At 52.8% G+C, this 14,458-nt stretch overlaps 1 protein-coding gene across 2 annotated transcripts in view; it reads left to right on the top strand.

The window, feature by feature from the left end:
* Window positions 1-84: 84 nt before the first annotated feature.
* The window catches only part of PRKAG2 (protein kinase AMP-activated non-catalytic subunit gamma 2), a 275,589-nt gene continuing 261,215 nt past the window's right edge, over window positions 85-14,458 (top strand). For both annotated transcript variants that reach the window (XM_024754453.1, XM_024754452.1), the window contains exon 1: window positions 85-886. In XM_024754453.1, coding sequence (XP_024610221.1) covers window positions 773-886 — 114 coding nt within the window. In that variant the 5' untranslated portion in view covers window positions 85-772. The remainder of the gene's footprint in view (window positions 887-14,458) is intronic.

The following is a 14,458-nucleotide window of genomic DNA, read 5'->3' as shown; positions in this document are numbered from 1 at the left end:
GAGCCTGCGTCGGTGCCAGGCCCGGCCCTTCGTTGACCCCCTCGGGCCCCCGGGCCGCGGCGAGGCGGCGGAACGGGCGCCTGCCCTCCGCTCCCCGCGGGGCTCCCGCACGCCCTCCGGCCGGCAGGGTGGCCGCCAGAACTCGTGCTCGCAGTCGAGCTTCAGCCCAGTTGCGAAGAGTGTTAGCGCTTGCACCTCCTCTTCCCCTCCTCCCTCCCTCCCTCTCGCCCAGAAAGGAGGACGGACCTAGTTCCAGGCTGCGGGCTGGTTTATTCTCCGGTGGAGGGTCATATAAACATCCAAAGTGTCTGGCTCTCGCCAGATTTTCCACTTAGGCATAGGCATAGGAGGGCTGCTTCCCAAATTGCCGTGTTTAATTGCACCTGCCTTTCTGATTACCTCTGGGAATCTGTGGGAGGAGCCGAGAGGGGGAAAATGTTGCTTCGCTTTGCAAAAGGAAGAAAACTTTGTCACCCAGCGAGAGACCTCTGCCACGCGTAGCCCGGCGAGAAACCAGAACCAGGACAGCCTTTGGCTTTGATTTCGCATCCGAAGAGCCCGTAGGAGGAAGAGGACACGTGAACTCGGCGCTCCCGCCGACCGCCACCCCAGCTCCACCTTCCCTCCCCGCGGAAGTCCCCACGCGGTGTCTTCAGGGTGCAAGGACAGTAAACAGCGCGTGCGGCTCGCGGCCGACGGCTGGGGCCGGACTGGGAAGGAGAGGACCGAATTCCAGGAACGAGTCACCCGGAATTAACTTCTGGTTAAAGTTATGGGAAGCGCGGCCATGGACACCAAGAAGAAGAAGGATGTTTCCAGCCCCGGCGGGAGCAGCGGCAAGAAGAACAGCAGCCAGAAGCGGCGTTCGCTGCGAGTGCACATTCCGGTGAGTCCCACCCCGCCGTCCCCGGCCCCCCACCCTCGCGTCGCTCCGACCCGGCGCGGAAGCGGTTAACGCGGGACGCCCCGCGCGCGCCGTGCGTGCCCCTCCTGTCACTTCGGGCGGCTTGGGGAAAGGTGGAGGCGCAGGGCCGAGCTGGGCCGCTGTGCCCGGGCTCCATCTCTCTTCCCACCCGCGTGCGAACGGGGCTCGTTGACCGTCTGCGGCGGGGGCGGGAGCTGCGTGGCGGGCTGTGCGCAGCACGGGATCCCGCCGGGTGCGGGCGCTGGGGCGGGGGCGGAGGGGCGGTGCGTAGCGTTGTTTTGTTGAAAAAGGACAGTGTGGACTGCGCTCTGGAGAGGTGGAGCCGCGCGCCGCAGCCCGAGACTGAGGGGAGGGGCAGTGGGTGGGGACAGCGGGGGAGGGGGGCGTTGGCTGTGTAGCTGCGCCCTCAAATGGACACTCCCTGCTCCCCAGTTTCCTTCGGGTGACTCTGGGCCGGGGGCTGGAGACTCCTCTGCAGCCGGCCCCTTTGCCTGACCCTGGGAGCACCTTTCAGGCCCTTGGGGGCTCGGGACTGCCTAAGGCGTGCAGGGCCCTCGCGAACTTCAGCCCTGGCCACGCCGGCAGCCGGCCCGGACTTTGGCGACATCGATCGGTCTGCTGCTTGACTTTGTCCATCTGGAGGGAGCGGCGGGCGGGGTCGTGCGCCCACCCTGCGCTTTGCCTGCCCAGGTAGCCCGTGGCCTCCAAAGCCTTCCCTAGCCTCCCCGTGGGGGGACGTGCGGCGCAGCCCTTACCTGCACCGGAAGGAAACCCCCAACTGGGTCACACCCCCCAACCTTCACCAACCAAGTAAATGTACACACACACACACACACACACACACACGAGGGCTCCATGGAAAATGCAATTTTGATCACGGATGAGGGTCTTGGGCACAGGTTGGGGGTGCACGGTGAGTCCCACCCTCCAGGGCTGTCTCCGATGACACTTGTTAAAGACACCTCCTTAAAGCTAATCCTTCCTGACAGCAGCATGGGGCCTGGGGGAGGGCAGCTGGTCACTCACTTTCTGCTGCGAACCTCCTTAGGCACTTCACTCCTGTGTTTGTTGACCGCAGTTCCTCCTTCCCAGGCCTGTGTGCACACATTGGCCAGGAAGGGTAGGGAGCCCCGGGAGCCCCAGACATCTGATGGGTACTTTAGGGAGCAGCCCCAAGTGGCGAAGGGTGGCCAGCCCTCCCTGGCAGGGGAAAGCTCAGGGAGCAGGTGACTGGACCCCTGCCTGCTGTGTGACCACCAGGGGGATGACCCAAATATGCAGGAATAGCATTCCTTTGAGTAAACATTCTATATGAAAATGAGATATTCCTGTTTACATCGCTAATGTGAGACATTTTAAGCCATGTTTGTAAATAAAAAGTTAGACACCGGCTTCCCTGGTGGCGCAGTGGTTGAGAGTCCGCCTGCCGATGCAGGAGGGGACGCGGGTTTGTGCCCCGGTCCGAGAAGATCCCACGTGCCGCGGAGCGGCTGGGCCCGTGAGCCATGGCCGCTGAGCCTGCGCGTCCGGAGCCTGTGCTCCGCAACAGGAGAGGCCACAACAGTGGGAGGCCCGCGTACCTCCCTCGGCAGTCATCGCTTGGCTGAGCTATTTAACCACTCAGCTTCTCCCATTTGTCAGATAATAATTCTGCTTTGCCTACCTTTCAGGGATGTTGAAATAAAATAACCCATGAGAAAGCTCTTACTAATACAAAGTGTTATATGAATGCATGGCTATTACATCTACATCAGAGCACCTAATTTAAAAGAGAGAGAAAAGAAAATGACATTGCCCAGTGCCCAGGCCATATCGTATTTACGTTTGGTGAGGCCGGTCTCAAATAGGAGTATGTGTGGGGTGCTCTCCAGAGGTGGTGTAGGACAGAATCCAGAACCCGGAAAGGGAGCGCGCAGCCAGGCTGTGAAAGCGGAAAAGCCACGATATAGTCAGAATACTCCGACCAGCCTTCCTGCTGCTGGTGATGTCTTTGGCTGATTTAGACAACGTTCTTGGCGTGATGCAGCCCTTACAGAAAGTTCTGTTCACTCAGTTATTCCACGACACGTGTGCTGTGCTGCTTGATGGTGAGATCCAGGGGGGAACGAGAGGGTCTCTGTCTCCACTCTCACAGGGCTTGCGTTTGCTGGGGGGGGGACCGAGGGGGTCTTCTCACTAACCAACTAGTAATTACCTGTTGATCCTTGTGCTGGGCTGGGTGAGAGTTACACTCTAGCTGGGAAAATACAGCATTCAGACAGATGTTAGCAGATGACCCAAGGGCACAAGGTGACCAGTGCAGGCAGTACCTGCTTTCAGAGGGGAGAGAAGGGAGAGGTGGCAGTACATAGACATGTTCAGAGAGACATTAGACCCAGAGGTGGTAGGCAGGACAGAGACATGGCAGGGGTTACCCCTGCCAGGGAACCAGCTTGAGCACCCCCATGGAGTCGGGGAGTTGGAGGACTGCTTCCAACTCCAGGGAAGAGCCCCTTTTCATGGAAGAAAGCATTTGAGGATCAGAGTAATCAGAAATACATCAAGGCCAGATCAAGGAGAGCCTTGAGGTTGGATTGCATGATTTAGCAAATAAAAATACTAAATGCGGGCTTCCCTGGTGGCGCAGTGGTTGAGAGTCTGCCGGCCGATGCAGGGGACACGGGTTCGTGCCCCGGTCCGGGAAGATCCCACATGCCGCGGAGCGGCTGGGCCCGTGAGCCACGGCCGCTGAGCCTGCGCATCCGGAGCCTGTGGTCCGCAACGGGAGAGGCCACAGCAGTGAGAGGCCCACGTACCGAAAACAAAACAAAACTAAACTAAATGCCCAGTTAAATTAGAATTTTAAACAATGAACAACTTCTTAGTATATGAATGTGCCAGGCACCATTTGGGATAAACTTATACTAAAAAATACCCATTGTTATCTGAAATCCCAATTTAACTGGCGTCCTGTATCTTCTCTGGCAGCCCTCTCTGGAAGGTAGGCCCGGGGATGAGGATGTTCCCTGAGGCCACTGACAAGCTGCAGTAGACGCTGTTGGCGCCCTGCCCCGTGTGCCCATAGCCCACCCAGCGTTCTCCGCAGCCTTGCTGGACAGCTCCGCTCCACACCACAGTTGCTCACTGTGTCTTTCTTGCTCCTGAAGGAACCCTCCGGAATAGGGGCAGTTTGCTCAGCCTGAGTACAGGCTGGGATGGAAATGCTGGGATTGGGATTATGCCCTAAGGGGCAACCCTCAGGCAGGGAGGGATGCAGGTGGGACTGTTCCCCAGCCTCCCTGTCCCTGGGGTTGATGGTTCTGACATGGGCTCTGTAGGATGTCTCAGAGGGTCGCAGCAGGGCCCAGCCCCCGTTGCCCACAGTGGTGGTCCGATCATCAATAATGCACCCTTTCTGGTTGTTCTGACTTCCCTGCCTCACTTGCCCTGCTGCCTGGGATAAATGACTGAATCTAAGTTGTTGTCTCACTGTTTTGGGCGGGGGGTGATTTAAACTAAGAAGCAATTAAAGGTGATGAAAACAGTGCTTTGTGAGAACTAGCTAGCCTGGTGGCAGCGTGCACCAGGACATTCGGGATTCTAAAGAGTGACTCCTGGAAGACACTGTGGCCTGGCAGTCCTGTGGGTGGGCTCATTTGGTGGCATCCAGTGCCACTCACAGTGGTGAGGCCTCCTGGGACCTCCAGTGTCCAAGCAGCTTGTCTTTTTACTGAATTGGATTGTGTCCTTTTTGGACACGATTGGACTCTGTCTCCACCCCCATATCTGGTGCATAAACAGAACCATGACCAAGGATGTTGGGGGAAGTCGTTGCAAACCTTCATCCTAGGCTCTGATTATCTTTAACCATCTTCACTCTGCCTTCCTACCAATAGCGCCTGCTGTGCCATGAGACACCAGGAAAGAGGAATCAGTTTTAGGGGATACACTAGGGACTTGGGTGACAGCGGGTAGTGGAGACCCAGAGCTACTAACTAAGGTAATTTATTCATTGAATTCTATCGTAGGGAGAATGGCCCTTGGGCCTAATGGAGGGTGTAACCTTGCTTGATTTTAATCTCAGCTTGTGGGAGGGGAGGGGAGGGGAGGGGAGGAAGAGGAAGAGGAAAGGCTGAGTGCAGGTTCCTTTGGGGTTGCACTGGGCCTTTAAAAGTAGTGAGATGGGCGTAGTGTTCAGAGTCCTGGTGAGTTGGCACCTCGCCTGGGTTCTCTTTCCTCAGCCTTCATCTGTACCGTAAAGTGGGAATAATAATCAAGGTGGTGGGAATGCTTTTAGAAAATACCTCATTAGAAGTCTAGCTGTGTGTGGTGATCTGCTACCACTTTGCCAGAGAAGCCGTTGCTGGGAGTAAGCGTGTTCTTTCCTCCTTTTTGTCCGAGAAAACTTATTTTACCTATTAATGCTGAAATTCATGTATCTTAGATATATTTTAGTTGATGACTGTTGGCTGGGTCGTTGACTGTGTTGTTGGTCTCTGGAACTCTTCACAAGCCAGTGACAGAGCAGGAGACCAAGGGGTCAGGGAGGGCTTTGGAGAGAAGGACCCGCACAGGAGCCCGTGGGGACAGAGGCAGCTGGAGGGGGTCAGACTCGATCCGAGGTCGTGGCCCGATATTTACTGCTGGCAGAACGCCCAAATCCCCAGGCCTCTTGGGAGAGGTGCTCCAGAAATCCTTCACCGTCCCTGGAGACAACCTAAAAATAGAGCTAGGGGCAGCTGGCCGGTCCCAGAAGGTTGTGGAGACACAGCTTGGCTTGGGCCTGCCACTAGGGATGCCTTTGCTTGTGGTGTCTCCGGAGGGAGGCCTCACGCTGCTGGAGGCCCAGTGCCCTTCACCTTGGCGATGGGCTGGTGACCGGTAACCTCCATCCAATCAGATCCGCTCTGCTAGGGCAGTGCATGGGGGGAGGGGGCATCGCCCGGATGTGGGTGGGGATGAGAACTGCCTTTCTGCTCCCAGGGACTGGAGGACCCAGTGACAGCAGTGCTCACTGCCCAATACACCATCGAAACACCCTGGACTGAAGCCTCGGTGAAGAGAAAGGGGATGCCGGGCGGCACAGTGTGGGGTGTCAGTTTTGACCTTGGCCTTGACCTTGGTCAGTTTGTACCACCTTGAGCAAGATTTGTTGGGTTAGGGTTTAGGGCAGTGTTGTTTTTGGGGTTTTTTTTTTCCTTTTATGTCTGGCTTTTTTTTTTTTTTTTACATCTTTATTGGAGTATAATTGCTTTACCATGGTGTGTTAGTTTCTGCTTTATAACAGTGAATCAGTGGTACATATACATATGTTCTCATATCTCTTCCTTCCTGCGTCTCCCTTCCTCCCACCCTCCCCGTCCCACCCCTCCAGGCGGTCACAGTCAGGTAGGTAGATAGTGCGAAGCAGCCGCATGGCACAGGGGCAGTGTTTTTTAAAGTGCAGTCCGTGGACCAACTTAAGCAGAACCACCCGGTGTTTGTTTAAAATGTAAAATCCTAGGTCCCAGCCCTGAGCTGCTGCATCAGAGTCTCTGGGGAGTGGGATCTGTGGTTCTTTGTTTCTGGTAAGTTCTCCAGGTGACTCCTGTGCCTACAGGGGTTTAAAAAACAATTGAGTTCCAACTTCCTCAGCGTAACACTGATCCGTCCTTCTGCCCCGGTGACTTATTCCATCAATCTGTCCATCCACCCATCCAAGTATCCGTGTGTCTGTCCATCTATCCGTCTATCATCTGCACTTTGTCAGCTGTCATTGAGAAGAGAGATCCTTGGCTGCTGTTAAACAAAGGTGGAATATTTCTGGCTCCCAAATAAAGATGAATGTCCAGATAGGCCCCAGCCTGAGTAACCCAATAGGAACCAGCCTGTTAGGCCTCACTGCAGTGTTTCTTGACTTAGCCCTTCAGGGGTTTGGTGCATCTTGGGTGCCCTGAGCACAGGTTCTTAGTTGCTACGCAGCATATAGGATCTTCCCAGACCAGGGCTCGAACCCATCTCCCCCTGCACTGGCAGGCGGATTCCCAACCACTGCGCCACCAGGAAAGCCCTCTTGTGCTAAATTCTTAAAAGAAGTGATTGTGTGAATCCTTTATATTTATATATGTATGTATCTTCAAGAGTTTTGCGAAGGTGCAGAAGTGTTTTTCCTATAGCTCTTTCTAATAATATTAACCCTCAATAAATGTTAAATCTAAAATAGGAACCTGTAACTTAGTAAAAGGTGTCTAAGTTGCTGTGGCATTTGAATATCTACAGGAGAAATTTGCAGCAGGGCCCAGAGTATGATCCTGGGACCTTCAGGAGTCAAGGTACTCAGTGATAGAGCCCCCGGAACTCTCCCGTGGCTCCGGGCTTTATAAATGAGGCCTGGATGCCTCTCTGCAACTCGCAGAGCACAGCTGACAGTGCGTGGGCTTCCTGCAGCGTGGCCATTGCACACTGGCTGAATGCCAGTTAACAGTCCAGTGCTGGGCTGTGGGGGGGATGGGCAGGCAGAGAACAGATTTAGGGGTCCCCTTCCTTGAAGACTCTACCTGCAGACCATGCACAGACCGCCGTGGACCAGCTCACGTAGTGATCTAAGCAGAGCACATTCAAAACACGTGGATTTGCAGAATCACGTCCAGTGACTTTGGGCGTACATGCAGGCTGGATTCCCCTCATCCTCTTGTCCCCACTTTACAGATGGCCCAGCTGAGAACAAGTACGTTCCCCGTTTCATGGTTGGATGGCACTTTATTCAAGTCTTACCTCTGCTGCCCTGTTCCCACTCTCCCCCAGGACCTGTCTGTGGAGGGTCCAAGATCCTTGTGTAAACCAGGCTCTGAACACTGCATAGTGGCCTAATGATAAATGCGACCATTTACATTGGGGATCATTATTGCACCAAAAGGACGTCGCTAGTCCTGAGGTTCCAGAAGCAGAAGCAGCAGCCCAATACAGTGTGTGCTCAATATTATATCTTTCCACACGTCATGAACTCTGGTTCTCAGTGCTTCACAAGTATCTTTCCCTGCCTGTCTTCTTTGAACTGCCCTTCCGAAATAAAACCCAGCAAAACTATTCCGTTGCTGGTCTGCACTCAGGGGTTTCCCTTTAGACCAAAGTATGACTCGGGAAAGGACCTGGAACCACTTCTTACTTGCTGAGGGCTTTTCACCTGCTCACACTTCATTCACTTAACTTCGACATCAGTTGTGTCCTCTGAAACCATCCAGACAAATAAATGTGCTCTTAAATGATGCTGTTTCTTGTCTAATTTCTTCTACCTTTCCTGTCTTGGTATATTCACCTCACTGCCAGCACTGCCTATTTCTGGGCACTATTTCACTTTTATGGGGCTGCTCAGGTCACCAAACAGGCCACAGACCCTTGGAAGAGCTGGGTTAGAATCCAGCCCTCTTTTCCCCCAGTCTCCTCCACCCACCCCCCTCTGACCCCGAACAGTGAGTATGAGTACATGTGAATGCCTGTGACTCCCAGTTCTTTCCAGACAGTAACCAGCCTGTCTTGATATCCCAGGACAGCGAACCAAATGTCAGAATGCGGTCAATGTCTTTAAAATTTGGGACAGACAAAGGCCGATGAAGTGCTGCGCAGCCGAGTTGAAACAGTCCTTAATTTGCTTGGTCAATTGACCGTGACCTTGCTGTCAGATGGGCAGAGCCACGTGGGAGCGAATCTATATCCCCAAGGGTTAACCACAGGGAATTCTTAGAGAGACCCCACTGCGGGGTGTGTGCCGCTGAACCAGAGGAAATGGTTGAGGGTTAATCAGCCGGGCTTTCCCTCCAGCGGAGGAAGGTTTCTCACGTGTGACTGGTGTAGCCCTGCATCGGAATGGTTAACCCAAATCTCATCTCTTTGTTCTTCTACCTACGTTGAAAATAATTTGATCCCCATCCTTTCCTTCCTGTTGACAGGAAGCCCTTCTCTGCCAACTCATGGCTTGTCACAGACCAATCAGATATCATCCAGGCTCTGGGGCTCATGCCAGGGCCTCTGTGTTTTGATATACTCTGACCTGGCAGCAAAGTTGCTGATGAAGGTACAACAAAGACCAATTTGCTCTTGGTCACCCCAGGAGTCCAGCCTTTTTTCCATGCGGCTGAGGCCGGGTCCTAGCTGTGGGAGCCGTGCAGCCCTGCCAGCCTCCTGCGGGGGCCCGGCGGGGACTCGGTGCAGAGCCAGGCGCAGGTGGCACTGGGGTGACCTCCGCTGGTGCTGGGGTTGCAGGAGTAAGGACACGACAGGGCCGGAATTTTAGGAAGTGGGGCCCCAACTACTCAGTTTGTAAAGAAATGGAGAGCTAGGTTGCTGGGACCATGTCTACATTTGGGTACCTTTAGAGCTGGGACTGGGAAACCTGTCAGCTCATTTATGTCTGTTTCCCAGGTACTGTGCTAGGTGTTGAGGATACAAAGGTGAATAGGGTCATGGGCTGAACTGTGTCCCCCAAAGCTATGGTGAAGTCCTAACCTTTGGTACCTGTGAACGTGACCTTATTTGGAAATAGGGTCTTTGCAGATGTAATCAGGTTACCATGAGGTTAGGCTGGGTCCCTAAACCAGTATGATTGGCGTCCTTATAAAAAGTGGGAAATTTGGATACAGAGACACAGAAGGAAGATCACATGAAGACAGAGGAGAGACTGGAGTGATGCTGTCCTAAGCTGAGGAACCCTGGGGCTACTAGAGACTGGAAGAAGCAAGGGAGGACCCTCCCCTGGAGGTTTCTAAGGGAGTGTGGCCCTGCCAACACCTTGATTTCAGGTTCTGGCCTCCAGAACTGTGAGAGAATTTCTGTAGTTTTAAGTACACACGGCTTGTTTGTGGTACTGTGTTACAGGGGCCCCAGGGACCTCATACGACGGGCTCCCTGCCTGCCCAGCACAGCTGCGGGCTGTGATTACTCGATGCTGTTCCCCGGCCGCATTCTTGTCCACAGGATGTTGTGTAATGAGCACCCTAGCATTTCAGACGCTGCTCGACGGGTAGTTTTGTTCATGGTGGCTATGACCGGATCAGTATTACTGATGATCAGGTACTCTCTGGGACGGCACGTTGTCATCAGATTTAGCTAATACTGATGGAGCATTTGCTCCAGGTGCCAGATGTGTGCTTATATAAGCTGTCTCCGTTTATCTCCAAAATGACCCTGTGAGATACTATTATTGTCATTATCGGTGTTATTATCCTTATCACAGAGAAAGAACTTCAGGCCGTCCACAGCTCACAACTATTCTAATCCAACCTGCCAAGAAAGTTCTGGTGTTTAGTTGGGTTTTTGACGTCCCTGCTCTGCCCTGCCCCAGCCCCAGGGTTTGGATGCCCGTGAATGGTCCAGGCAGCCTGGGATGGGAGGCAAGACTGCTGGGCAGGACAGACACCACCCCCGTGACGGGCACACAGAGAACGAAGTATCTGGTCTAGCAAGCTGCCTTCCAAGGGTTTGCCCTTGGGCTTAACCAGGTCTTTATTTGCTCCCTTTTACATGAAGGACACTGAAGGCTGTTATTTGCCCTTCTCATCTCAAAGATAAATAATCTGCCTTTTATAATTTCATAGGTCTTATTCTCTAGCTCTTTCTCATTTCTTGTTTTTTTAAATAACTGAGCATTAGTGAACACCAAACCAGAAATCAAGAAATCTTGCGCTGAGTCCTCTGTCCCATGACTGCGGGGCTTCTTCTTATTGAGTTACCAGACATTCGCCAAAAGCCCTTTCTTTGTGTGCCAAGCACCAGGCAAGGCTGAGAGTAAAACTGCCACCAGGAGGGGCACGGCCCCCACCTTCACAAGGCTCAGAGTCTCCAGGGGAGCCGTGGCACAAGTCACCACATCGGTTCATTTTTGCTACCAAACACCCCCAAAACAGTGACTTAAAACGGCAAACGTTTGGGACTCCCCTGGCGGTCCAGTGGTTAAGACTTCGCCTTCCAATGCAGGGGGTGCAGGTTCGATTCGTGGTCAGGGTGCTAAGATCTCACCTGCCTCGCAGCCAAAAAACCAAAGCATAAAACAGAAGCAATATTGTAACGAATTCAACAAAGACTTTAAAAATGGTCCACGTCAAAGAAAAAATCTTAAAAATACCCATTTATCTTTCTCAAATACATATACTATATAATAATTAATATTAATATTATATAATAATCAGTATATTAATCTTGTTACTATTTAATTATATTATAATTGTGATATTGTTATATATAATTATATATAATGTATAATACACACAGATATATTATATATAATTATATGTAATATATTACATTATGTATTACAATTATAACATATTAATTATAATCGTTAAATATTACTTTCTAGTAGATACTTAATATATTAAGACCTTAAACAGGTTGATGTATAATTAATATTATGTTTAATAATATATTATCATTAATCATATAGTTGCTAGATAGTAATTTTCTATGTCATATCTATAAACGAGAGGATTGCAGTCTAAGGTCTCCACTCGGCTCAGGCACCATGATTGTATGGACACTGCTTCGTCCCAAGGTCGGGTGGGCGTCAAGGGGCTGTGAGCGAGGGTGGGGAGCCCAGGTCCTCCCGAGGCTGGCATGTGATAGGCCCCCCCACCCTTTCATCACTGAGGGTGGATGAGCATCAGGGGAGCCGCTGTGCCCTTGGGGAGAGGCCAGTGCCAGGGGAACGGAGAGGTAACTTTCCACCACTCTTCTTTGCTCGTTAAGTGTATTCTGAGATTTCTGAAATGACCTGAGAACACAGGTAATAGAATATTCTCGGCTCCAAGACACAGGGAAATGCTGAGCCACAGTACCAAACTGGGTTTAGGGAGGAACCCGGCCGGGAGTCTTCCAGCCATGTGCAGAAGTGGCCTGGAGCCTGCGTGGTAGCCTCTGGGAGCAGAGATGAGGCCACCTCCAGAGTCACGTGACTGGCCAGTGGCAAAGCAGGCAGGAAAACTACGGTTTTCTTCTTGGGGGAATGTTGGGAAGACAGGAGACCCTTTCTGGTAGGCGGGCATTTGTGGCGCAGGTGAGGAGGGCTTCCGGGGAGCCCAGTCTGCCTGGCCCGCGTGGCGCTCTGCAGAGCTCTCTGCACCTCGGCTTAGATCAGAAAACGATTTCAAAGCAGCTCCGTTTTGCACTGGCTCAAAATCAAAGCTGTGGGCAGCGGTGAGCCATCGTGGAGTCCTTTCCGCGCGGACGCAGGCTCCAGGCTTGCACTGGCTTCCGCACTCCATCCACACCCTCCTTCTCTAGACGTGGTGATGACAGTTTTCAGGGAAGGTTCAGAGCACAGCTCCATAGGCTTGGCATGCGGGCACTGCATTTATGACCATAATAAAATATGACTTAAAGTCGAATGGACATGTTTGGTTATATTCCTCATTTAATGATGATCTGCCTCTGAAACGATCTTTGTTACCTTCACCTAAAAATTATTCTTAGCCAATGATTCTGTGCCTCTAGCTTTGGTCCTTCAGTGGTGGGGGAAGGAAAGAAAGCCAGTGGGGCAGAGGGAGAAGCTGGATGGTGGAGTGGTCACAACTGGCCTCAGCTGACCCCCTGGAACTGGGGTGGCCCTTCAGAGTTGTCCCAGATTGGGCGAGTGGGGGCCGGACCCTTGTCTCCTTAGTTAGAACATGTGCTCCTTTGAGGATGGTGTGCCTCTACATCTTCCTGTCCCAACCCCAAGGAAACCATCTCCCGTGTGAGCAGCCCTCACGTTGATGCCAATAATGATGGAGAGAAAGTGCAGAAGACAACACCGCGGGGAAGGAAAAAAATGTGAGTCTTTGAGAATCCAGGTGCTTAGATAACTCTACGAACCAATTCCAAAAGAGCTGGGTGAATCAGCTGTTTACAAATCTTACGGGAGTCAAAGACGGAAAGAGAAAAGTTTCAGATAAACCATGTTTTGTTGGTTCAATGAAAGGGTAATTTTCAGGAATGCTACTGTGTTAGTTGTTTTTTTCCCCTCCATCTCCTACCTGGGAAAGTTACTTGGGCTTTTTGCTCAGGCTAACTGACTAGTTAGAACATCATAAATCTGCCAGGAGGTATTCTAGATGACACAGTAATCCTTTGACTGGAAACGGGTCTAGCGCCTGGACTGAAAGATGCCAAGCAGGCAGGGAGGGAGCGGGTGGCGGGTGGGTCCGAGGCCAGGCACCAGCCCCTCGGCCTCACGACCTTCGAACCATAGGAGGTGGGATCATCCACCCACTGCGGCAACAGTCTGGACCTAGCTGTCATTTGTGCCAGGTTCTCGAGAACGGAATCGTTTGTGGGAGCAGGGAAAACATGAGGGTTTTCACCGGCTCTGTAAAAGGGGGGCGTGGTGGAGGGCGGTGAGTTTGGGTGTTTGCAATTCTCATGCCATCATTGCTTCTGTGTCCACTTGGGAAGTTTACTGGTGCTTCCCGAGCCTCAGTTTCCTCACCTGTAAGATGTGGACCAGAGTCCCCACTTTGCCCACTGGGCTTGGGGGAGAATGAGATGCGATCCCTGCGTAAAAGCAAGAGGGTGGTACCCTAGGAGTGCTGGTTTCCTCTCCACTACAAAGGGGCCCGTGGGGAAGACCGCCCTAAGAATATAGCTGTGGCTCCCATACCACGCCAGGATTTCTGGGATGGTCCCACAGTAACAGAATTTTATTCTTTTCAGTGGAAGTGATTCTTTAATTGTAAATTCAATGTAAATTCCTCTTTATCCCTTGTGGCGCTTTGGCTAAATACGTTTACAGATTTGTTCCGCAGATGTCCTTACAGTGAAATAGTCCAAAGGGCTAAAGCCTTGACCCCAGAGTGAAAGCCAGTGTGAGCCCCAGGGGTTGAGAGGTAGAGCCTTTAACCGACTGTGGTTGGAAGTGGCCTTTGCCAGGAACTTGAAGGCCAAGTCTTGGGAGGGGGCACTGCTGAGAGTTGAGTGGTGGGTGTACACGTGGAAACCGGCAAAAGCTCCACCTGGGAGCGGGAACACCCCTGGGGACTCCCGCAATCTCTCCCACCTCCCCCGCCATCTGCCTCGGGCCTGCAGGGCCCCGGGGGAGTCGCTGGCTCTGGGGGGGGTCGTGTGCTCCCCTGCGTTGGAATGTGACAGCCCAGGAGATGGTGCTGAGCAGCTAGCCTTCTGGGGTTAATGCGTGTCTGTCCTCACCCCCTTGGGCAGCTGCCGTTTAGGCTCTCCTGGGGATTTTGCACCTCAACTCCAGAGAGTGAGAGTTGGGGCTTTTGTGGGGATGGGGTCTGGTCTGGGCTCCCTTTGTGCTTCTGTGTCCTCGGCTCGTTCCAGTATGAGGTGGGACCTACGCCACCTTCCACAGTCAAGGCCTCGGGTGCCGTGGGCCCCTCTTGGGTAGAGTCTGTGCTTCTGTTTCTCACCCCCTACAGCGCAGGGATGAGAGCCAGCGACAGAGCCAGGGAAGGGGGATGGGACGGAGGAGGGCGTGCAGGCAGGGAGTGGAAGTGGAGCCGTAAAGTGCGTTTCTGCAAGGGCCAGTGATCTCTGTCCCGAAGAACGAAGGGGAAACACTTTCCGGCCTGTGTTTCTGCCCTCCCGGCT

The sequence above is a fragment of the Neophocaena asiaeorientalis genome, unplaced genomic scaffold (genome assembly GCF_003031525.2).
Source record: "Neophocaena asiaeorientalis asiaeorientalis breed wild unplaced genomic scaffold, Neophocaena_asiaeorientalis_V1.1 scaffold407, whole genome shotgun sequence".
Lineage (NCBI taxonomy): Eukaryota > Metazoa > Chordata > Mammalia > Artiodactyla > Phocoenidae > Neophocaena > Neophocaena asiaeorientalis.
Note: the sequence above shows the minus strand (reverse complement) of the source record. Positions and strands in the feature narration are given on the sequence as shown.